This window comes from Talpa occidentalis, unplaced genomic scaffold (genome assembly GCF_014898055.3).
Source record: "Talpa occidentalis isolate TD23 unplaced genomic scaffold, MPIMG_talOcc4v2.1 talOcc4.15, whole genome shotgun sequence".
Classification (NCBI taxonomy): Eukaryota; Metazoa; Chordata; class Mammalia; order Eulipotyphla; family Talpidae; genus Talpa; species Talpa occidentalis.
In genome coordinates this window covers 83,251,917-83,276,506 of record NW_023601543.1, presented here as the reverse complement: position 1 = coordinate 83,276,506, position 24,590 = coordinate 83,251,917, and the positions used below count along the sequence as shown (strand labels likewise).

General features: G+C 56.7%; 2 protein-coding genes across 9 annotated transcripts in view; both read right to left on the bottom strand.

Moving 5' to 3' along the window:
• Positions 1-24,590, bottom strand: part of GPM6B (glycoprotein M6B) — a 182,814-nt gene that overhangs the window by 8,736 nt on the left and 149,488 nt on the right. For 5 of the 8 annotated variants that reach the window (XM_054695843.1, XM_054695844.1, XM_054695846.1 and 2 more), the window contains 2 exons: positions 2,363-2,549; positions 1,678-1,834 (listed from right to left, as the gene is read on the bottom strand). In XM_054695843.1, the coding sequence (XP_054551818.1) occupies positions 1,678-1,834; positions 2,363-2,549 (344 nt within the window). Of the gene's footprint in view, positions 1-1,677; positions 1,835-2,362; positions 2,550-20,088; positions 20,209-24,590 lie in introns of all 8 variants that reach the window. The other 3 variants (XM_054695845.1, XM_037512697.2, XM_037512696.2) reach the window with 1 other exon arrangement.
• Positions 10,196-10,514, bottom strand: LOC119246332 (ATP synthase subunit ATP5MPL, mitochondrial-like). Its single transcript, XM_037512702.2, has one exon. It carries the CDS (start codon positions 10,493-10,495, stop codon positions 10,313-10,315), a length of 183 nt encoding a protein of 60 aa, XP_037368599.1. The 5' UTR covers positions 10,496-10,514; the 3' UTR covers positions 10,196-10,312.

The following is a 24,590-nucleotide window of genomic DNA, read 5'->3' as shown; positions in this document are numbered from 1 at the left end:
GCGAGATTACACCCCCTACCCCCAGCCTGCAGAACTGTGTCCTCAGGGAGCCCCCGCAGGCCTAGTGAAAGCAAGGCCTCCTTTGAGGTAGGAGCAGCGGCTTGCTGGAGGGCACAGTTAGCTGAGCTGGCTGAAGGTAGGTATCTCCCCAAGAATCAGAGCCCGTGGGTCGCAGGCTCTGATGACGGAGGGGCGCATGCGCGGAGGGAGGGGCGTGGAGGTAGGACGCCCGTTACATCACATGATCTTGACTCTGGGCTACCTCCGTGGCTACTTCCTTCCCCCTGGCTCTCGTTCCTTTCGTGCTCACTCCAGTATACCCCCCTTGCCCAGTCTTGAACCTGTCCCCCAGAAGTTTAGGTCTCTGCTGTCTTGCACCACGAGCCTTGCCATCACCACGTCTTCGCCTCCCTCCACACCACTGCCCTGGGCTGCCACGCAAGGCCCTTCCCGGCCAGCAGCACGAGCCCTTCCTTCACTGGCTCCCTGGAGTGGCCTCCCTGCCTGCTCCTCTTCCCCAATCAGGGGTGGGCGGTGTCCACTGCCCGGGCCTGCAGCAGGCTGTCCCTGCCGGTCCCTCAGCGAGGAAGCTGAGCAGGAGCCAGAGGCCTGCGACGCAGCGGGGGCAGTACATTCAGCGGCTTCCCTTGGATCCCCGGGTGCCTCCGGGGACAAGTAGCTGTGGCCGCCACGCCTGCCCTGGGTCGGAGGCCACCGCTCTGGAGAAACCTAAGGTGTGCTCCGCACAGACCCTCCTGCCAGGCTCCAAGCTGCTCACCGAGCAGCTCTGCCAGCTGCCTGAGCGGGCTCTCCAGCCTCGGGAGCAAGCCCGCAGCCTTCCCCAGCCCGCGGGGGCTGCTTCCTCCGCTTAGCACCTCCCTCGCGACTCCCGAGCTGCTCTCCTCTCCCGAGCGTGCTTTCAAAGGCCAGATGGCTGCGGCGCCGCCAGCGCCTTGTCCCTCCAGTCTCACAACCCACCAGCGTATCCTTTTGGGAGGCAGCCCCTTCCAGCCCTGCCCGCCCGATGCGCTCACGCGTGGTGCTCCGGACCAGGAGGGCAGCGCCCGCGGCGTGTCCGAGGCTGGGCGGGGGACCCGAGGCCACGAGGCAGCTGCGCCTGGGCCCGGGTCCCCGGCCCAGACCGTTGACATCGAACTTCGAGTTTAGTACACATCTCATGCGCCCCATTAGTCACTGGTTCCCACCCCACGGTGACGTAAGGACAGAACAGTCTTCGCCCACAAATCAGGCAAACACACGCACACTGGAGCAGCGAGCCGCGGGCGACAGGCTTCTGGAGGACAAGCGCTTACGCTGCAGCCCTCGCGCTCCCAGTGACCCGCCACGCCCCTGCTAGGAGCTCGGTCCACACTTCCAGAAAGGCGGTGGCAGCGTGGCGCAGCGCGTGGCAGCTTTTACTCCAGGAGGGACGCGCTGAGCCAACCTGACAGCTCTTGCCTTTCCCAGCAGAAGCTCAGTATTTGGAAAACACCCGTTACCCGTGCTCGCGACAGCGGACGCTCCATCTCACGCCAGCGGCGGGTTCACCGCGCGGGCGCTGGAGATCACGAGCTCCAGACTGGGAAGAGGTGGCTGCGACGGGATGCCCCGCCACTAGCGGCTACTCGTGGCAGCCGGGCCGCCGCGGCCCCCCCAGCGCGCGCGCCTCCGACTCACCATGCCGCTGATGCACCGGCCGCAGGCGGTGGTCTTGAACTCCCCGTGCAGCTCCTTCACCGCGCTCGTGGTGTAGAAGCCCTCCGCCAGCAGGATGATGCCGTACAGGAAGAAGAAGGACGCGATGCCGTAGATGACGTACTGCATCAGCTGTATCCTGGGGGAGGGAGACGGGCCCTGACAAGTTAAATTCACTGCCCGGAGGGGAGAGGACGTTTCTGGCCTCTGCAGGGAGGCCCGGAGGCGGTGGTCCTGCCACACCGCCTGCCCCACAGAGGCTTTGATGGGCCCGTGAGGCGGGGCAGGCAGGCACCCGCCCCCCCACCGCGGCCTGGGCCGGGCCGGTCCTCATCGGGGCACCCATGCGTCTCCGGGCCGCTCATTTCCTGGAAAGACCCTGAGCCACTGGGACGTGGGAGCAGAGCTCACCGCTTCGGTGCTGCGTGGCACCTGCCTCCCCGCCGCATGCCCCCACGCCACGGCGCCAGCGTGCGAGGTGTGCGATGGCCATTCCGGGCCAGTCCCGGGGCCAACCCTCGCCTCCGCCCTCTCCCATGGCCCTTCTTCTCTGCGCACCCGGGGAGCTGCCGTGAGCCGCTGCCTCTCCCGCCGGGTGGCGCGCTGCGCTCTTTGCCCACGTGGCGCGGCTGCCCTTGCAGGCCTTCCGCGGGCCGCGCATACTCACACTTCGCTGAGCAGGGCGTGGTCGCTGGCGTTGGTGGAGAAGTGCTGCTCCAGGATCGCCACGGTGCCCGCCAGGGCCACATGCCCACAGCCACAGAACAAGGCCACCCCGGAGAAGCAGAGGATGGTGGCCACGAGCGAGGCGTAGGGGACTCCGCCCAGACACTTGATGCAGCACTCGAAGCAGCCTGCGCCAGGGGAGAGAGGGCGGCTGTGAGGGCAAGACGCCTGCGGGCCCAGGCGCAGCTCACGCTCAAGGCTCTACCTTCCCATCTGCCCTCCCGCCCTCGCCCTCGACGGCCAGGATCCCGACCCACACTCTGTGGGGGAGAGCCCCGAGGCTCGGAGAGGGAGCCTAACTTGCTCGGGACCCGGAAAGGGGGTGAGCGGCAGAGCAGCCAACGGAAGGGTAGCTGCGGAGTAAGTTCTAGAGTTTCTGGTTGGCGAGCTGGGGGCTGGGCGCGGGCGGAGGAGGAGCGAGCATCCCGCGAGCAGCCAGAGAGCACAGCAGTGAAGCTGGAGTTCTGTGAGGAGAAGTGAGAGGCGGGTTCGCCTGAATTGCAACTTTTTGGGGTCCGAGGACAGCTGCTTGCACAGCAGTCAGCGCTTCTCCCGCGCCCGGGGCCCCCTGGCGAGCAGGAGCAGCAGCAGTGCTCAACCGCGGCCGGGCTGGCGGGAGCCGCGCCGGGCCAGGCCGAAAGGCCGCGCTCGGGGCCTCGAGGCCCAGGTCACCGAGTCCGTCTCGGAGGGGCCGCCTCGGTTCCCTTCAGGCCACTGGCCGGATGCCCCCCGCGGGCAGCGCGATGCTTCCTCCGGGGCCCCCGGCCCTCCCCCGCCAGCGCGGAGGGCCAGCCCGGAACTCGCGGGCGCCCGGAGAGGGGGAGAGGAGGGGAGAGACAAGATGAGCGTCCATGGAGTGAAATGAGGGAGAGAAAGTCACAGGGCGCCTTTCACCTCGACAGAAGAAGCCTGCTCGCTCCAAACACAAGCTGCACTCCACAGGCCCAGAGAGCCCTCCCGAGCGGCAGAGCCCAGCGACGCCTCAGCGCGGGGACCCTGACGCCCCAGCGGCGCCGACCGGCCCCGGGGTAAGGCAGCGGCTCCCCCGACTCCCGCCCCCCGGATCTTCTCAGACCCCCACGTGCGCGGCTTCAGGGGACGCGACCTCCGAAGGCCTTGGGAGGTTTAAGGGCGTGGAGAGCCGCTCATTACTCCCAGGCAGCTGCATTTCCTTCCTCGGATGGTCTTCGCGGGGGGCCGGGAGTGGCCCGCGGAAAGCGCGGGAGACGGTTCACTTTGGGGAGCACCTTCGCCTCAGCCCCCACGCGAGCAACCGTCATCGCCAGACCTGTCAGTCTGCGGGGGAAGACGCGAGCCCAGGGCTTCCGGAGCGAGCGGCCTTGCTTCTCACTCAGCGCATGACCGGCTGCTTCCCCCCGCGAAGACCCCGTTCCACAGCCCGTCAGCGCCTCACAGCGCTGCGGACGCCTGGGGCGCGGAGCAAGGACGACGGAGCTCCCGCTCCCTGGCCGTTGGCGGGCTGGGGCTGAGGTGAGGCGGCGGCCATGCCACTGCAGCTCTCCAGGCTCCCAACCCAAGAGAAACCAAAGTCCTCTGCCTCGATTATGCCAAGAAAAAACCAGATGTGCGTGTGCTGTGTCCATCCCTGCCCCGCTCTCCGGCGTTCTCAGCCCGTGATGACGTTAGGAACAAGATGAAGGCTGGCGTGTGGGCCCTACGCACACACGTGGCTTTGGGACTCTGCTGGCCAGCGTGGCAGCCACCAGCACATGCGGCTGTTCCAATTACTGGGTTACATCGGATAAAAACATCAGTTCCTCGGCCCCACTGGCCGCACGTCACATACTCCACAGCCACGTGTGTGTGGCTACCATGTTGGACAGAGCAGACAGGGAACATTCTATCATGGCAGAACACTGCCTTGGAAGCTCCATTCCACTTGCCACCTATTCACTTTTCTGTAACTGCACAGGGTTCTGAGCTCTGCTTTGACTTTCACACATTCAGTCCTTTCTGAAGACCCAAGGGGGGCTCAGCACTGCTTGCACTGGGGATACAGATGTGAGACCTGGCTAATGCTGCAGGCCAACAGGCAACACAATTACTCAAGCGGAGCATGAGGAGGGTCAGTGGCTAGTGGGTGGGGAGAGGAGCGAGGAGGGACTGTGGCGCGGTGGAGAGCTCAGGAAGGGCTTTCCACACAAGACGAAGTGTGCAGATGACGTAAACAGCTGACATGGCGACTGATATAGAAGTGACCAAGTGCTCATTAATTTCTAAGCATTTTGTTGTGTGTGTATTTCAGTACACCCGCATCCCCGCACACCGTCGGGGGCCAGGAGTCGGTGTTCCGGTGCAGGGCACGTGCCCTTCCACAATATAACGGCCTCCTACATCCTCCATTACCAGTTCAAAACTGTCTGTCAGCCGCAGGGAGAGCGCGTTCTGCTTCTCTCAAAGGAAACATCACACCCGCTCCCTGACTCAACAACACAAACGGGCTCAAGATGCTGCTGGTCAGTCCAAATTCACCACAAGATCAAGGCTAAAATGTCCTCCAATCTCTCTCTTTCAAGAACTCCAGGTACCCCGTGCTGTGGGGCTAGTTTTATAACAGGGGAAAGGCGGGGACTCAAGGGTCCGGGGGATCACTGGAATGGATCATACTCTCCCAGCAGACGCCAACGCTCTTCCATCTGTGTGTGGCCGTAGCACGTGGGGCTATTACAGTTTTCCACACTCGCAGATAAAACTCCCAGGGACCCTGCAGGCGAGCGTGCGCTGGAGCTTGTGGAATGCAATGTGGACGCAGAGCTGATTCTCGCTGGGCTGACGAGGCATCCGCTGGGCTGGAGTCACGTACGTTGTGGACATCAATCATCTCTAAATGGACTGTCCCCCACTGTACTTTCTATGTCAGTCTAGAAGCTCTAGCCACAGTGTGCAAGGCATCGTGAAGCACTGGGCGGTTAGGTGATCTGCCACACACTTATCCCAGAGAACCCAAAACTACTGCACCAAGTTAGTAAGAAAGACTTAAATATCTTCTCAAATGGACGTCCATACTGTTAGCATCACCCCACACGGGCATTTCTGACTTGAAATACACGTAGGTGTCAACGTGGCAAGGCTGGTGGCGGAGACCCAGGCAGGTCTCGTGGGCCCAGGTCTGGCTGCGCGCTCTGCTTTCACCATCTTGAAATTCTTCCTACATTTTGAACAAGGGTGTCTGAAGTTTTCCATTTTGTACCGGGCCTACAAATTATGGAGCCAGTCGCAGGTATATTGATGTGGGAGGAGGCCTTTTGGCTACGCATGTCCAAGTAGCCTTCGCTTCGTTTCAGTGTTTGATAGAAATACAGCCAAGGAGGCAGCCGTGGCCTTGCCTCACAGGCCGTCCTGACTACTGGGACTGTCCAGCTGTAAGGGCCCGGCTCCCGAGAGGGCGTCGCCACCGCAGCGTCCCTCTCACTCCCCTAGAGCAGGGCTTCAGTCAACCACAGCCCAGGGCTTTGTAAGTCAAGTTTTATTGGAACAGAGCTACGCTTACTAATTTACAAATTGGCTGCGGCTACTTTTACCCTAACATGGCAGACTGGAGCACGGCGAGGGCTTGGCTTCCAACGCCTGAAACAGCCACTGACGACAGCAAGCGTGCAGCCCTGCCTGGGAGCAGTCAGGTTCAAAGTGCGGCCCAGACCAGCGGCGTCAGGATCGCCCAGGATCACATTAACACTGCGACTCTTGGGTCCCACCCCAGAAGACCTGAATCAGAAACTCGGGAGGGGATGGTTTTCCTACTGTGGTTGAGTCCCGAGCGCGCTCACCGTGGAGAACCACTAGCCTAGGAACTGTGCGAGTTCTGCCTGCTCCCCTTCTGCCTGCTTCCCTCCACCGCGAGCCAAGTCCTCTGCAGTAAAAAGCTGCCTCCACAGAACAAGGCCCCGCTTCCGCCAAGATGGAAGAACAGGGCCCTAATTTATTCTCCTGCCTAAAACAGCCCCCAAACTGGACAAGACCTATGAAACACCGTCTTCAGACCCGGTATAAAGAACCATCCAGGGCGAATGAACGGGTCGGTTGCTACAAGACGTGCTCAGCGGAACCAAACAATCAGTGTTAGAGGAGCCGCAACTCGTTTCACAGAAGCAGTTAGCACAGGCTCACGGGAAGGCACAGCGCAGGCCTCCTCAGAGAAACTGCCCCGAAACCTGGCTGCTCCCGCCACCTCGGGTATTGGGGGCTCCTAGAGGCCCCATTAAAATGAAGCATGTCGGGGAAGCAGAGTGCAGGTCTGGGGGAGCCCGCAGAGGACGGAGCCACTGTCCACTCGCTCCGCTTCCATCAGGGGACACTCGACGCTGACCACGTGCCTGACGTCCCAAGCCTTGGGCTAGGCGCTGGCGGCGGCGAGCTAAGACAGGGGAGGCCTCCAGTCTGCGGGGTAAACAGCCGTTAGCCGAGCGGTTCTAGGATGTGAGTTAGTTCATAAATGGCGAGAAGGAGGGGCTGGGGGTGCTTCGGGAGCAGGAAGAGCATGGACAAAGGCGCCGTGGTGGACGAGAGCAGGGCACTTCCCCAGCACGTTAGAAGCCAGAACAGAGCAAGTCCGGGGCGGGGGGGGGGGGGGGCTATGAGAACTAGACCTCTCAGGGCCTTCCAGGCCACCTGAAGGATTCTGGGCTGTATCTTGGGAATCCCTGAAACCCTGGGCATCCGTAACCCCGGGGAACAGACGGGCTGTGAAGATCACGAACGCGGGATGCCTGGGCACCCGCTGCAGTGGTTCAGGCAAAAGACGGCGGGAGCAGGGGCCAGGGCAAGGGGCGGAGAGCTCCATGGTCCCGACGCGGGTCAGATGTCAAGCGCGAACACTGGGCGCGGCCTTGATGGCGGGCTTATGGGTGGACTGCGCCGCTCATAACCGAATGGGAGCTGCCGTCCCGAGCGGGGGCTCTTCCCCGAGCAAGGGCTGACCAGGGGGCTAAGCTTTAAAGACGCAGACCTTGAGCCGCAGACCTGCTGAGCTTGAGGCGACCGGCCGCCTGCGAAGGGAGGACGCGGGCAGGCAGTGCGCGGGGAGGGGCTGCCGGGCTGCAGGGAGAACTTTCCGAGGCAAGAAGAGATGCGTGGGCTTTTTTCCGCGGAAGGTGCCGACCACCTGTGCTTTGCAAAGCGCGGCCCCATGGCGAGCAGCAGCTTCGCCAGCAGCCTGGGAGACACAGGGCGCCTCGGCCCCACCCCGCGCCAGCTGAATCAGAAACTGCACGGTAAGCGCCGCCGCCCCCACCAGCAGTGGCCTGTGTGTGCACGAAAGTTCCAGAGGCCCAGAGGCCCAGCTCTAGCGCGCGCTCTGGTCGCCTCCAGGTGTGGTGTCCCGAGGGCCTGCAGGGCGTTCAACTCGGTCGGAGTTTTCTCCCCAAGAGGTGGCCGAGCACGCCGGCCACTTGCCAGTCAAACGGCAAGTTCCAGGGGCTGCGGCAAAGAAAAACAAAATGTTCCAGGCTGTCCAGCTGTCTGGGAAGTTGCGCAGCTCTAGAGGTTATTCGGGGCAAGCAAGAACGGGTTCCCTGAGACGGGCTCAAAAGGAGCGCTGGTGCCAGCCCACAGGCAGGGTGTGCGAGAGCAGGGTCGGCCGCCGGGGACAGCGGAGTGGCCCCTGTGCCAGCCGCGCCAGCCGCGGGCCCCAGTGGCTCCAGTCTGGGCTGCCCGGGGACGAGAAGTCACAGGAAGGCGGACGGGCGGCCTTCAGAGGGGCTGGGGCCCAACCGCGGCCGGGCCACAGCGTGAAGAACATGCCGAGGAGCACGAGGCGTTCCCGGGACCACCGCGAAGGGCACAGGCCCAGGTGGGCCGAGCTCCAAACCGGCGAAGGCGGCGTCAGTGAGCCCGAGCTGGACACGCAAGGGCCGCGGGGACGCCGCCGACTCACGGCAGAACCAGACTCGGCGCAAGGCTTTCTAGCACACCGACCGGCGACTGTCAGCGCCCCTCAGCACCCCTCAGCACCCCCCAGGCCTCTGTGGGGTCAAATAAAGCCGCAGCCTTCATTTCGCCGCTCTCTGGGCTTTGGAGTCACACAAACACCGCAGTGGGCTTCAGCCGAAGGCAGCGGACACAGAAACCGCCTAGTAGGGAGAAAACACACCCGTCCAGGCCCCGACTCAATGGTCATTTTGTCTCCAGCGTCTCTAGAACCTTTTGTGCAGAACAACAGAATAAAACGCGTTTTGTCCTGGGTGTGTGGACGGCCGTTGCCAGGGCTGGAGTTCAGAAAGGCCCAGGGATTTGCCCCAAGTTGTCTGGATTCTGGCCGCAGGCTGGATGGGCCTTGGGAGGAGGACCGGCTGGAACAAGGGCCCAGATTCTTCTCTAAGGAATGAAACCCCCCCCCAACACACACACATACACACACCCCACCCCCCCAACTCGGCCTTCCCTGCTCCTATCCTGATGCCTAATGAGCCACAAAATTAAAAAGAAAAGAAGTAACGGAGCTTTGCGACTTTGAAAGACCCCGCAGCGGGGACACGGAGGCGGAGAGAACCCGAGCAGCAGACGTGAACCCCGGAGAAGGGGCCTCGTGACTGCGGCAGCCCTGGCGCGGGTCAACGGGCTGACAGCCCCCGGCCGGGTCACTCAGCAGTGTCTGGAGACAATTTTGCTGGTTACAACCGGGGCTGAGGTGTGGCATTGAGCGTGTTGTGACCAGGATGCTGCTGGGCATCCCACGGCTGCCCAAGACGGTGCCACCGTGCGCGCATGCGCTCACCCGCAAAGAAGGATGGGCCCAATGTCCACTGTGCCAAAGGTGAGAAGCTGTCCTGGTCTGACGCTGCCAATTTCTAAAATTAAAAAACCAAAGTGCTGAAAATACAGTCAACGTACAATATAACATTTACAAAAATGTTCTACAGCAGAAGTTCTCTAAATTTGCTGCCCCAAATCACGTGGACAGCACTGGAAAGCCCTGATGTGTTCCGCGTGCGCTCAGCAAGCCTGGACTGGAGGGATCCAGGAGCGAGAGGTCCTGCTGACTGTGAGGAGCGCTCAAGTTTGAGAACAAGTGCCATGGAGCAGGGGTCAGCAAACTGACCCCTGGGCCAAGTTCAGCTCTCCCTACTGCCCTGGAACTAAGGATTTTTTTCCCCCACATTTCCGGGTGACTTTTTAAAACTCAGTATTTTATGATATGTGAAAGGTATATGGAACTCAAACTTCTGCCTCCACACACAAAGCCGGGTTGGAAGGCAGGCACGCTCATTCATTTAGATGATGTTTATGGAAATTTTCAAGCTGCAAAGGCAGTAGAGTATTTGCCACAGATATTTACCACCTGGCCCTTCACAGAAGACTTTGCAGATCCTGATGCAGAGCAGTGGTTCCCCATTTACCCTACTGTGCAGGTAAATGCCCTGGGGATCTCGCCCAAATAGAGATTCTATGTAGACAGGTCTGGGAGTGGCCTGGGCTGCATGCCCTGCCCACTCCCAGGTGGTTCTATCTGCCCATCCACCAGCCCCACTCTGAGCCATGAGGGCAGCAAACAGGTTTTCAAAGGGGGTGTCTGTGCAGCCCTGGGAGACCCTGACACCTTCTTGGAGGTTTGCAAGGCCAGGCTCTTTAAAGCAGCCCTAAGATGGCGTGGACTTTTTTCACTGTGTTGAGATGTGCTCTGTAAAACTGCTGCCACCTTAGCCCAAATCAGGCAGTGACAACAAAGTGAACTAAGCAGCAGTGCATTGTTCACCGCCATGAACTCATGGTAAAAAAAGAAGAAACCAGTATATTATTATTTTTTTTTTATTTTTTTATTTTTTGCCGGTCTCACAGGGACATTTATTCACGTCAAGGAGGAGACGGGGCTGGACGAGGGCACAGGGACGTCCCACGCTGCCGGCTCCATCGGCCTGGCGCTGCGGCGGGCCGGTCAGTGGTGGCCGTGGGCAGGTGCGGGACTCGGACCTTTCAAAGCTTTACTTCTTTTATCAGCACTCCTGATCTTGTAAATGATGACGCTCATCAGCCCCATTCCTACCCAGATGTCCTGGTAGACCTGGGTATAGTAGGGCTTCATGGGGGTCCAAACATTTTTAATGAGGCTCTGAAACATCTCGGCGCCGACCCCGACCCACGGCTACGGCCGCCCGACCCGCACGTCAACGACTCGCGAAGGTCACCGGCTGCGCAGGCGCCGCGCGGGGCCCGCCGGAACCAGTATATTATTTTAATAATAAAGTTCTCAGTTATCATTTCCAACAGAGAAAATATAGGTATAACCCACAGGAGCAAAAGAAGATGGGGGGGTCTTAAGTTACTTTTAGAGGGTAAAGGGACCTAATTCCCCCAAAGCTGTGACCTACTGATGTATATTAAGAAGTTTTCGAGAAGCCAGCAGCCTGGTGAGCTTCCTGTGAAAGAGCAATCGAGAAGTCGAGAAGCCATTTAAACGAGAGCGAGGTTGCTTCTCGGTTCTTTCTCGACATTTTACGCCTTTCACGTAAAAATTCAACCACGTGATGCTAAGAAGGCGGAGCTCTTTCTAACGATAGAAAGGGAATCGCTTTTTAGCAGACCCTTTTAAAAGCCTGTCCTAAAACCTATTCAGTGAGACATTTCCATTTCGCGGCCCACTGCAGGACTCTCACAGCAGATTAGCCGCTACCGTTTGCAGCGTGGCCCGCGCAGCAGCGCACAGCAGCGATATGCAAGGGCGGACACATCCGCACGGCTGAGAATAAACAAATTCCAGAAGCAGACACTTGCTCCTGTCTTCCTTTGCCCTTTGTGGAGCCGGTTTGGTCCCCAAAGACCGTGTGTGTGGCCTTAGCCTAGTGTGGGAGCAGGAATCAGGGGAACAGCGAGTTGGGGACAGCAGCTCTGTGTTCCGACGGCACAGACTGGAAGAGCATGGTGACCCGTGGGGTACCCGAGACGCTCGAGAAGAACGCGCGACGTGCCCGTCAGCTGGACCAGCTCCTCGGGCGATGGGTGGCAGCAGCTGTGCGTACCGACGTCTCTGACACAGGAGTGTCTGCCGTGCCCGGCACTGTGCTGGGGCCTGGTTTCCCTCCCAGCCCAGACACTGCGGGGGGAGGGGTTGGCGAGACACGCAAACATGCACTAGTCCTTCGAAGTAGAACAGAGGTGACGCCGGAGCGCGGGGGAGTGAGGTAGGGACAGAGCTCCTAGGTCTACCAGGGGCGCTCAGGAAAGGGCGTCAGGGTGGCAGAAGTGTCCACAGGCCTGGGGGGCAGGATTCCCGTGGCTGAGAGGGCTAGAAAGATGGGGGGGGGCGTTCAGGGATGGCCGTGTTCAGCAAGGAGGCCAGGGCGGCGTTGGGGGAGAAGCTGGAAGGCAGGTGGGGCCCCCTCCTGTGGGAGGCCTCCGAGTCGGTGTGCTGCCGCTGCGCTTCATTTTGCAGCCAGTGGGAAGAGAGGGAAGGTTTGTGAGCAGGCGAGTGACACGACCAGACGCGCTGTCAAGAGACTAATCTGGCACCGGTGTGTAGGCTGGACTGGAGGGGGTGCAAACGCAACTCTTCCACTGTAGGCGGTAGCAGAATGGGGTCTTTTTTGAGTTTTATTCAAAGGGCGCAGGGCGGATGCAATGGAAGCAGGAGGTTGAGAATCTGACAAAGCTCGGAGCTATGGAGCAGTCAACGTCACACATTTCATAGGAATGGCGGGGCGAGAAGTGATGCGAGCAAATCTTTATGAAAACCATTCCAGAAAACGTCGGCCAATGCAGAGAGCCGGAAAGCAAATCCACATCGCCTGGAGAAGGGGGGCGGGAGGGAGGGTCGCAGGGGCCCACGCGAAGGCCGGGGTTGACAGACATGGCGCCATCTTGCTTGCGGGGCCGGCTCAACGGCTGCGCACGGCCGTGCGCTGGGGGTACCCCAGCCTCTACCCCGGTGCCAGGAGTGCTTCTCAGCTGTGATCACCAAAATGTCTCTGGACATTGCCAAGTACCCCCGAAAGGCAGAGACCCCTGATGGGGCACCCCTAGGGGCTTTCCACAGTGCTGGCGCCTGGCCCCCCGCGAGCTCGTGAGAGGGGCAGGGCGGGACTCCTATGGTGAAGGACTCCAGGTTGACCACGTCCGACTCGAGAAAACCCACCCAGCCCACAGTTACCCGCAGCTACGTCCCTCTAATGTGTGCCCCCCACACAGGACAACGTCCCACGTCCTGATTTATTTGTGTTAACAATTCTATAAATGAGGAACAGTGGGGTCCTCCAATGGTTTCCTTTCCTCCGAGAGCCACGCAGGGGCCCGGGAGACCTCCACTCGCCCACCCGCTCTGACCTGACTGAGCGAACAGCCGCCAAGTTCCCGGCCGCTCCGCAAGGGCCGGAGACCCGGCGCACACTGGCCATGAAAAGGGCACAAAGTCGCGTCAAGCCGCTCTGCCCTGAGTTCGAGAAGCAGAGCGAGTCCTGCCACACGATTGCGAAGGCCCGCGGCGTCCAGGAGCCGGGCTAGGCCCGCTCGGCACCGGCGTCTGCGGCCTCCCGAGGGTGCTCAGGCCCCTGCCGGGAGAGAAGCCGGCGCCGAAGGACACGGGGGTAAGCCACGCCCGTGCCCCCCACTCCGGATACTCCCATCCCGGCGCGGCCCCCCTCCCGCCGCGGTGCCGGCTGGCTCTCGGGACTCGTGTCGGTGATCGCAATGTGACAAAAGGGATGGGGCGTCTCCTGCTCGAAGTAGCCCAAGTCTTCGGCGTCTGTCTTGCCAGCACCTCTCTCCCCTCCCTCGCTGGCCGCGCCCGTCTCTGCTCGCTCACGCCCGGAGGAGGCCCCGCCGCGCCCCGCGGCGGAGCGGAGGTCTCAGGTCAAAGCCAGTGAGGAGCAGAAGCCTCGGCACAGCCATCTGCGGAGACCCGAGTCCTGCCAACAGCCAGCCAGGAGCGGCCCACTGGGCAGTGAATTCTTCCCGTGTCAGCCTCGCTACAGACCTGGAGGCCGCTGGGCCAAGCCCGACCCCTGCCCTCCAGAGACTGAGCTAGAGCAGGAGCTCGCTCTGGGCACTACGCCTTAGAGGAACTTGTTATGCAACGACACCTGATACCCGCTCCTGGCTGGCGGGCGGAACGAACCGGCGCTGCAGAGCCTCATAGCCCAGCGCTCAAGCGCTGCGCCACCAGGGGAGGCCCCTCTCCGCGTTTTTCAAAGCGCAAGGTGCAGTGCCAGTACAAAGAGTGAAAGGCCTTTTCTTCAAATCCAGCAGCACTGCCTGCTGAGGGGGTGGCCATCAGGCTGCGGGCATTGACAGTCAGTGCATGCGGTTCTGCGGAAGGGGTGTGAACGGCCCCGCGTTCCCGGGGCCGTCCTAATGGGCTCCGCTTACCTCTCCGTCACCCGGAGGCTCTGCTCCTCTGCACAGAGCGGCGGCACCTCTAGCGCATCTGCAGCACGTGGGAGCTTAGCAAACCTGCCAAGTCCTGCAACTCAGCCCAGAAAGGTGAGCGGGGCCTGGGAATCTGAATATTTAACCAGCATCCCTGGTAATTCTGATTGAGGGCATCGGTGACCCCTATTTTGAAAGGGCACTTAAAGGAATGATCCCCAATGTCACGTTCACTACAATATTAATTGATCTTGGATCCACGTATCCCAGGAAACTCAGTCAAGTGCACGGAATGCAGCCCCAGCTGAATGCGGCTCCAGGACACCCCCCTGCAGGGTGTGGGTGGGGGGGAACATTCAGAGAAGGGCCTAGAAGAGACAGAGGAGCTGAGCTTCTGGAACAAACCAGCCAGCAGGTCCTTGAACAGTGTGGAGCTTTAGTCTAAGGCCTGGGAACAGGGGGACCTCCAGGAGCAAGGATTGTGGTGCCTGGAGAGAGGAGGGCCAGGGGTCTCTGATGGAGATTTTAGGACACGGAGCAACTAGCACCCGCTCAAGGTGCTGCCCGCCGTAAGCAGACTGAACCTGGGGCGTGTGTCAAGAACGCAACTACTCTAAGCCAAAGGGTGCTGATTTTTTTCTGTATAGGGCCAGATGGTAAATATTTTTGACTTTGCAGGGCATATGGTTGCAATGACTTCATTCTGCTGTAGCCCAAAAGCAGCCACAAAGGAGCTGTAAGAGGATGGGTGTGGCTGCTTCCAATAAAACTTTATTTACAACAACGCAGTGGGTGGCCGAGGGGCCTGGTCCAAGTCCTCACAGCAATCTCCATAATCTCCTCCGCACCACTGGGAGCCAGCACAGGAGCGCAAACAGGGTGGTTTTAAGCCCACAGGGAAACGTGTTTGACCCCATTCCCTCTCCTCCCAGCCTGATATTTCACCTCTAGAGTTTCTGGGGTGAACGCACTGTTTCTGGAAACTTCCAGCTAAAATGAAAGCATGATGATCTTCAGAGACCGCCTCAGCCACCTAAATGATTGTCTGACACCCAGAGTGTTCTGCTCAGTACAAAAGCCTCTTATCTAAGCTTTTAATAGACATGGGAACACGTGGGCGGGCGTGTGGCTTACTGGTTAGCGAACACAGCCAGGGGAGGGTGGAAGATTCCAGTTCCAGCAGCTGACTCTGGCCGCTTCCACCTGCTTCAGAGCAGCTCCAGTTAGCTCTAAGGGTGGCAAAAGGCCTCAAAGCAAAATTAACTTGAATGAACTGCAAGTGAAAACTGCACGGAGGGTATTAGGACAGAGGCTGAGACGTGGCGACTCCACTTCTGAAAGACTAAGAATCGCATCTTTGAGCAATCCGAGTGGGTGTCCCTAAAACCAGGTGCTGTGCCTGGGAGAAAGTTCCAGACCAACCCTCCATACTGGTCGATACGCTTTTCATTTCTGCATTGTCTGCTTCCTCTGAGCAGAGAAACGGACACAAAACCAAAAGGCAGGGGGCTGGGTGCGCCCCAGGGCCGGCCCCCGTTACGTAAGCAAGGGCTGAGCAAGCAGAGCCTGAATGCTCAGAGGCAATCGGGAGAAACACGCGTACATGGCGTGGGCAAGTGCTGTAAAGAGCTAACTGCTCTCCACGGCATGCTTTTCTGTTAAAACTGCAGATGATTGGAAAACAAAGTAACTGTTGGACGGGGGAAGTCTAAAACCCTCGGCTGCCTGAGCTGCGATACGCTTGCGTCGGGGCCGCTGCTCACCTCCAGGTAACCCGAAAACCTGCCTTCGCTGGAAACCGTCAGAGTTCCCTCGGCCTGTGTCGTGTGGGCGAAGAAAGCGTTTCTCCAACCAGCGTCGGGAGAGGCAGCCCCCCCCCCCGCCCCCGCACCATCACGCACGGGGACAGCGGGCGCCCGGGAGCAGACGGGCGCAAGGGGGCCTGACCACGGTTAAAGCTTGGTCTCCTTTGAAATACAGCTCCCGTGTTTCCAGGATGAGTCTCGAATGCAGCGGCCTTACCACCTCAGGTAGGGGTAGAGAACAATGACCAAAACCCAAGAGCAATTTCCAGCCATCACTTGACAAAACGGTGAGTGAGAAGACGCAGGCCAGGCCCATGGAGACACCCGAGCAGCCGCCCGGAACCAGACAAGTCACAGCAGTGAACTCGGCGACACCACGTGCCGTCCCCTCCCCCAGGAATCCCCTCTGCAGGACAGAAATTCCCATGCTCCGGGCTGCCTGCTAAACTCTCCACTAAACACCAACATTCGTCCATGTTCTCCAGAGTCCTTCTGGCATTATCCATGGCACCTTCATCCAGCATCAGCGCCATGGGGGTTGGCAGCTGGAGGGAGGGGGGAGGGGGAGGGAGGCAGCGGGTGCTCATTCAACTCCCCAGCCGCAGCCTGAGCACAGAACTCCAGGCCTAGCAGGGGGCTGAGTGGAGCGGGACGTCTGCGCGCCGCTTGATCAGAGAAGCGGATGGGGGGGCATCTGAGGGTTTCTCCCGAGCTCTCCCCGATCTTCCTCCCTGGCCCTCTCCACCCCAAGGAAACAAAACTTTCCCCAAGTCTCTGTCCCTCTCCCCCTTCGCCAAGACTTTAAACAAAGGAGCAGGGGCAGCTGCTTCCCAGAGTAGGTGGGAGGTTCAAAGGCGCCTGGCACCTCCTAGCACTGCCTCTCGCTGGCGGGGGAAGAGCGACTCTGGCCGGCGGGAAACAATTCCGTCTTCTCCAAAGATCTAAAGACTTCTTGAAAGTAAATCCCTTGATCAGCACCTTCCTGGCTTTTCCCTCCTTCCCCTTGAACCTTCCTCTGAATTAGCACTGCTCAAGATTCACTGTGCTTAAGAACCATCTGGAAATCTGGTTACAATGCAGACTCTGAGACGGCAGGTCTGGGACGGGGCTGAGGCGCTGCATTCGTGATCAGCTTCCGGGTGACAGACTCTGGTCCAGGGACCACACTTGGAAGAGAGGGTCTCGATTCTCTCAGCTTCTGAGCCTGAGTAACCCCACCTACTGACGCCTGAGATATCCCCAACTTCCAGCGAGCGCAATTTCCCATCAAACGCAGACCTGGCATTCACAAACACTCCCTGCGCCGCCTCGGCCCCAGCCCCCCTGGCGGTGTGGGGGCCGCCTCCCCGCCAGGCTCCTCTAGGCTGGCAAATAATCAAGTCAACATCAGACAGGTGGACCAGAGGAAAAAACAAAAAGAAGTTGAAAGATAACGTGCAGCCCCAGCACACCTCGGAGAGACCCAGTAAAAGTGAGTAACTCACCAAAATGGTTTCAGAACTTCAGGGGTGTAGGAGAAAGGCCCAGTAAACAAGGGTGTGACTGCGTCGCAGCTGGAAACTGCAGCCTCTCCAGGGAGAAGCCCAGAGACTGGGAGATTAAACCTTCCAGAACAACAGGAGGGAGACTGCTCTAGGAGATTCCCTGACACATGCAAATGCATCTGACAAAAGGGCAACTCTGGGAGCCCTCCTAGGCAATAATCCTTACGCAGGAGAGATTTTGGGGTGCAGATTTTGCTCCCCCTCCAGTAGCATCTCACAGGCTTGCCCAAGTGGCCGCCGTGCTTTGAGAAGTTGTCCCTGTTACCCGGCCAGCCGGATAAGGTGACAAATGAAAAGAGGAGACAAGAGCAGAAACAGAAGGTGGGCGATGAACTGGCCTGGGAGCTGAATGGGGTTCAACTGGGAAGCGACGCCCAGAAAGGAATGCATGGAACCCCAAAGCGGAGACCAGGCCCACCCTGACCTCCCCAATGGGGAGGGAGGAAGCGGGGGTCGCTGCTATCACTGCCTGGGTGGGAGCCACATTCTCCTTTGGCAAAGATTTCCCGATGGGCCTAGCTGGAACCCCGCCCCCACCACGCCCGACCCCCAAAGAAATGGAAAATTATGCAAGGAAATAAAAAAAAGACACAAGAGCCATATGGAATTCTCTATTTTCTCCCCTCACACCATCTGGCTGGGGAGCTAAGTGGAGAATGGCAACCGCATCGATCTAGGAGCTAACAAAATCTCCCAGCAACGGGAAGGCGGTCACGCGGGAGTTCAGTACCCCCACCAGGGCACTTTCCTAGCAAGATCTCGGGGGGCCACAGACGCTAATGGTCCCAGTGTCTGTGCCATGAGGCATATGTCCCGGGGATGCCCGTCAATACACACACCGCGGCGGAAGCACGCGTGGGCAGCATCATTGGCGAGACCTGGAAGATTATTCCATGATTCCTGGCTTCGCTCCTCTCCCTCAGCCAAGGGGCGGCTCCATCATGGAGTTCTCACCACACCACAAGCAACCCGGCACAGCACGCGCTCTACAATTCCTCAGCAGGCCACCCCGGCACCCCCAAACTGTGAAGACTAAAGTGTGTTTTGATCTAGCTTGCATGGCAGCCAACCCTGTCTTGATGGGAACATACTTGGTACCGCACCCCACTTGATCTGACAGAGGTGGCTGCAAGACCTCATGACCTGTCCCAGCTCTCCAGAAAGATCCATGCATTGCATATGTGGGTACACCAGACCTTGGGGGGGCAAAGAGGAGCACATGATAAAAGCACCATGTCACCTTTCAAACCCAAACTCTTCTGATTGTGAAACACGGCTGGCCCCCAAGACTGGGGGGAAACACCGCTGCTTAGAAGGCCCAGACTCTGGTGTTCGGTTGTCAGGTCTAAAGCACGTAAGTCTTAATCCAGTGCTGTTACAACTGCTCAAGAGGTGGAGAATGTTCTAGTGCCTGTCTCTCTCCCTTCGCTTCTCCCACTTTACCACTGAATTGGGCACATCTAATAGGAGGAGGTGGCGGGGGGTGGGGACTTTTAAAAACGGCTTCTTGAGCTATAATCTATGCATCATGAAATTCACCTGTTTTTAGGGTACAGTCAATGGTTTGGGGTGAAGTTGCAGAGGTGTGTAACCATCAGCACCATCTAATTTTAACCATCTCCATCCCTCCAAAAAAAACGATCCCTTATACCTATTAGCAGTTACTCCCCCCACTTCTTCCCCCACCATTTTCGGGAACCTTGAATCCCCTTTTTGTTTCTTCACAGTTGCCAACTGTGGACATTCCACAGAAATGGACTCGTGCAATGTGCGGCCTGCTGTGCCTGTCCTGCCCCTCAGCATCACGGTTTCAAGGCTCACTCCTTTTCATCGGTGGTATTCCCTGGCACAGAAATAGCACGACTAATGACAATCTGCAGAAGATTCCAGAACCTTCTCATCTATGAGGACAAATGTCTTATGTCACTTCTTGCTCACCTTTTCTGACCAAGACAGCACAAGCAGGCAGACCTGCGTCTGATAGCCAAACGTCAAATAAAGGCATGAATACAACCCCCCAGAGGAGAAGTAAACGCGGAGTCAGATTGCATGTTCATCACCGCGACATCACAATCTTGGTTTTAAAAGAAATAGTTTTATGAAGTCAATTACAGATTTTAGGACTTTATAATTCAATGGGTGTCTCACATTGTACCCGGGGACTGCTGCTTCTGGCGTTAGTTACAGGTTTCATACTGTCACTTCTGATTTATTCTAGAAAAAGCAAGCAACTCTCAGGGAGCAATGACACGGTTCAGGCGCAACCACCCCAGCCCTGAAAGCCCACTGTCATGCGGACGGGACCCGTCACCATCCCTTGAGAGCCACAAAGTCACTGGAAACCCCTAACTGAACTGAGGACTAGGACGCATGTGGATGCTGAGAAAGTGGAGGTGGGTGTGCATAGCGCTCAGCGTGCTCCCTCGCGTTGCACCAGACCTAGCAGTTCGGAGAACCCTGTGTTCCTGGGGCAGGGAACAGCAAAGCACCGCCCCCCCCTCCCGGACCTACCTGATGGGACTGAGTACCAGCTAGCCCAGCCTCCATTCAGGGGCTTTAATTTTTTTCCTTGGCAAAGGCAATGGCTCATGTTCAGAGAGGTACAAAGCAACGGGACAGGGTGGACACTGGGGGCGCCGGGGGGACTCTTGGAGCCCGGTTCTTGGGCCCATGGTTGACAGGTGTGACTCCCTCCCCACCCCACCCCTGGTTCAGACTTTGAAAGTTTCGCGGTTAACCCAAAGGCATATGTCATTGAACACTGCTTCCTTGGAGAAGAGGGGAGGGGAAGGAGGGAGGAAAGAGGCGAAAGATGGGGTGGAATGGAGAGGAGAGAAAAAGAAAGATGATTAAGGAAGTTTTCAGGGGCCAATTCCACCCACTCCCTTGTGAACAAATTAGTGCATCAAGCAAAACATAAAATATCACCAAACGGCAAGAGGCATTACAAATATTAACGATAACAGTTGACTTGCTATTAGAAGTCACCCCGAGGCTGTATTTACCTGGACTGCTCAAGGGGCTAGCCCTGTCCCCCAGTGTTGGCACGGGATGGTACTGGTGGTTCTTTGAGCCTGGGTACATCCAGTGGTACCTGCCAATTTCCATTTCAGCTCTGCTGTTCGCTGCCAATTTCAGGTGGCAAAGAGTCAGTGTCTCTATCTCCAGCAAAGATTCTTTATCAGCATTTTATTTATTCTTTTACCATATAAAGGAAATGGGGGATTTAAAACACAGGCTGTGAAATGCAACCTCTCGGTGCCATCTTATCAACGCAGCGCGCGATGAATCGACAAAGTCGGCCTTTGGATTCAAGTGGACAACAGTCCCCCGAGGTGTCTCTGTGCCCTTCTTTCCTCCGCCTTCCCCCACCTGAGAACGCTCATTTGGGGCACTTGCTATTTATCGTGAAAAACAAAAATCTGGCTCCTCACCAGGTCTCTTTCTGTTCTCTTGGCCTTCAGACCACCGAGCGCCAGCGCTGTCGCCGTGACTGCGCACGCCAAGGCACAGGCTCGCGCGCCGGGACGCCTCGAAAACCTGGCGACCAACCCCACGGTCCGCTGAGTCGTGAATGAAACTCTGGCCTGCCCACGGGCACCTGCGGCACTCTCCGCCCCCTTCTCTTAAGTCAGTACCTCAGAGTCCAGAATGCTCTCGATCCAACCCTGTTCCAGTCATCTCCCGGGGTTTTACACAGAAAGGGCTGCTGGTCGCGGGCGGGACCATTACTTTGTCACACACGAGCGACAAGCTACCCTACCTGGTAATGACAGCATTTCCCACTTCGGGGACTGGAGAGGAAACTATCCACTCGTTTGCCTGATAGGGTGTAGGCTGCCGCTAACTGGTAGTTGAATTGCAATCTTGACAACCAGAGCCCACAACATCAACATGGCCAGTGTGCCTGAGAATCCTCCAGCATAAGGGCTATGTTCTCTGAGGTGCCACAAATATTTAAGGAAAAAAAAATGATTCTGACACTGATGTGGGTGTGACTCCATCAGAAGATTGGATTATAGGGCTCCCTTTGGCACGTCGGGCCTCTGAGGAAAGGATCACATAGTGAGGGGAAGAGAGCAAAAGCCCTGACCAGCCCCACTCCAACCTCCAGGCCTTTCTGAAATCCCAGCCTCACTCTCCATGTGCTCGGAAAAGTCTCACGCTATTTCTGATCGGGAAGTGGAGACCTAACTTTTCTTTTCTTTTCTTTTCTTTTTTAAAAGATTTATTTATTTATGCATACGAGACCTGGGGTACAGACCAGAGATCTGAGGCTGAGAGGATTCACCAGAGACAGAGTGGGGAGCAGAACAGGCAGACTGACTGAAACACACTGCTGAGGGGAGCAGCAGGCGAGTCAGGAGAGGTCTGCTGCACCATGTGGGTAGCTCCCTGGCCAGGGATCGAACTCGTGCTGCAGTGGCTGTGGACAGCTTCATAGGCTGCATCTCAACCCCTTGGAGGCCCTGGAGACCTAACTTTTCTAGGGGGTGTTTAGAAAAATACTTTTTTTTTTTTTTGGCTTCAAGGTAAAGTAAAACTTGTTTTAATGAAAAGGGAAAAAAAGATACTAGGATCAGAACTGCACAATGAAACCATTTTTGCTGCTACTGTATCTGTTCTCAAGGATGATGGTGAAGGCTTGAAGCTGCGGGTGCTGTGGGGCCCCAGCAGTCATGGGGAGAGGCTCCCTCATGTGTCACCACCCCTCTGTGAGGCAGCTACTATCATTCTCCAGTCTTTACAGATGAAGAAACCAAGGGCCATGGGAAAGCCAGTCGCTGGCCAGGAGCCTTTGGGGCCTCCACACACTGACCTCATCCAAGCCAGGCCTGTGATTCAGGGAGTCTCTGCATAGCGCACACTCATTCTCTGCCCTCAACTCACAAGGGTAGGGGAGTCTCTGGACATGTGGCCAGTCAGGCACAGACACTAGGCAGAAGCCCGGACTAGCCAATGCTCATGGGTCTTCCAAAACCAAAACATGGCAGCCATGCCAGGGACGCTTAACTCTGCGCAAAGCCTGACTCCTCTGGCAGCTGTGGGGTGGGGCTGGAAGTGGGTGGATGCTTCCCAATACTTCCGGGGGGGGGGGCTTTTTACAACACTAAATCTTTAGATAGGAAAAGAAAGAAAATCACGTCTACTTTATATTTTTGAGCCAAATTTAAATAAAGACATTAAATACAAAGCTATTTATAAAATTGCACAAAGCAGAGCATACATTTCGAGCCCAAGGACAGGGCCCTGGCACTTAGGAGGCAGTGACTGGACAGCTCAGAGAAGCCTTGGCTTGAAAGGTGTATTAAAACACGCTTGATTCTGGGCCTGACAAGAAATGGGCAAACATACACCGCCAGGAAGCTCCTGGTTTGTGCCCTAAGAGGGAATTCTGCACATGTTCACCCTTTCATGCTTAGAGAGTAGGAGCTAGAGATGGCCAAAGAGCGATCTCGCTTCTTGAAGAAGCACAAGAGACTGACATCTGAGGTACTGTTTATGGCTGGTGCCGAGATGAGCAGAGATGGCTGATGGAGAGAGACACAACTGTGGGTGGTCATCGCCAGAGGTGGGTATGAAACGAACGATGGGAAGCAGATGCCTTACACCTGCCTGCCACCCCCCCCCCTCAATATTTATTTGCTGTGATTGAAATAAGTACAGATGGGCAGGCTTTGAAGCATCTAGGAAATTTATCACTGGAAGCGACTAAGTGACAGACTTTAAGCTTCCTAGAAAGGCCCTATCCACTGGACAAGGTCTTTGGAAACCACATTTATCATCATTTTGAGCTGTTATTTAAATAGTAAAGGAAAGCTGTGACACTGTTTGCCACAATAGTAAAAAGGTCCACTTGCTTTTATAAATAAAGTTTTATTGGCATGCACCCTCACCCACTGGTTCTCTATTATCTATGGCTGCTTTGGGGCTACAATGCCAGAGCTGAGCGGTTACCACAGAGGCTGTGTGGCCCACAAAGCCTAAAATATTTACCCTGTGGTCCTTTAGAGCTGAAGAGTGCTGAGCCTTGGTATTGCATACTCATAAAAGTTAATGCAATTAATCAAATCAACTGATAAAACAGAACTGATTGATTCTCTCTTATTACATGTACTCTGAAGAGAAGTATCACTGGGCAGATTAAGGATCAAAACTCTCCTCTCTGGCATTAGCTGCTATTTAATTTGTCACCACCAATCAGCCACAGTAAGGTTAAAACCAAGATTGGACTCACACTGTGGTCCCTAAGATGAGTCAGCCCCGCCTCCACTGCTGAAACGTGAACTGAGAAGACAGAGGAAGGATGATGACATCAGGGAGAACATGGTTAGATGAATAAATGAACAAATGCATGCACACCAGGCACCTCTGTAAAGCTGGGGTAGTGGCCTCTGTCTCTTAGAGGCCTATGTGCACCCCCTCTCCCTCTATCCCATGCATAGCCACCCCTACTCCCAGCCCGTCACCTCACATGGACGTACCTTTGGTCACAAGGGAGAAAAGCAAGAGTGTCTTTGGAACAACTCACCACCAGCTCTGGTGAGGGGAACTTTATGTCGTGGGGACACAGCCTGCCACCTAGGTCCTCAGCCAAGTCAAGGCTAAAAAATCATTTTATTATGATTATTTCCTCTAAACTGACCTGTAATTCCAACTAGCAGCGAAACCCGCCTTTTTAAGAATTAGAATCTAAACTAAGATCTCCGCTCCATTTTAAGGAGGGCAGATCTACATTCCCACAAGTGGCTCAGCACATTTTCTTTAAAGAAATAGCCAAGTCTTGAAAAATATGCTAGTGGAGACAGCGTTTCTAGAAGGGAGGGACACCAGATGACTTGAGATCTCCACATTAACATTTTCTTTAAAAAAAAGAAAACCACCAAGGAGAGAAAGCTGCATTATACCTACCACATATGTCCAGCACCACCTGGCCGGTCACGCTTTTCTCTACCGCCTATTCCCCAGACACCCTCTCTTCCAATGTCCTCCTTGGCAGATTCTTATAGAGAAAAACTGCATCTAAAACTTTTTCTGGGCCATAGTCACATAATCAAGTGAGAGAACATTAATAAAAATCTCAGAATCAAGCAATTCACAGACCACCGGGAACAGTGTCACAGGTTAAACCCTTTGGGCTTTTAGCACAAGGGGCCGTGCATCCCAGAAGAATGTTTTCCTTCCTCAACAAAAAAGGGAAGATCCAGAGTGTGCACATACTGATAAATTTTTTTTAAAAATGCATAATGAATTATCTATTGGGCAAAAATGATTTTAGTGGATGTGCACATTTTTTTTAAACGAGTCAACAATTTGAACTCATTTTGCACTTTATGTCCTGTAATTTAGTTTAAATTATACATCATTTCCAATTTGCCACATCTTTTCCCTGTGTGGTTAGAACTCAATTTGATGCCTTGGAATTCTGCAATTTATTTCCGTAATGATTCATAGGAGCTTAACTAGTCGGACAATAATTGTTTCAGTAGATTCCAATTTCCCACAT

Excerpts from the sequence above, each read along its gene's own strand:
- LOC119246332 (XM_037512702.2), bottom strand. The coding sequence starts at position 10,495 with ATGTTTCAGAGCCTCATTAAAAATGTTTGGACCCCCATGAAGCCCTAC.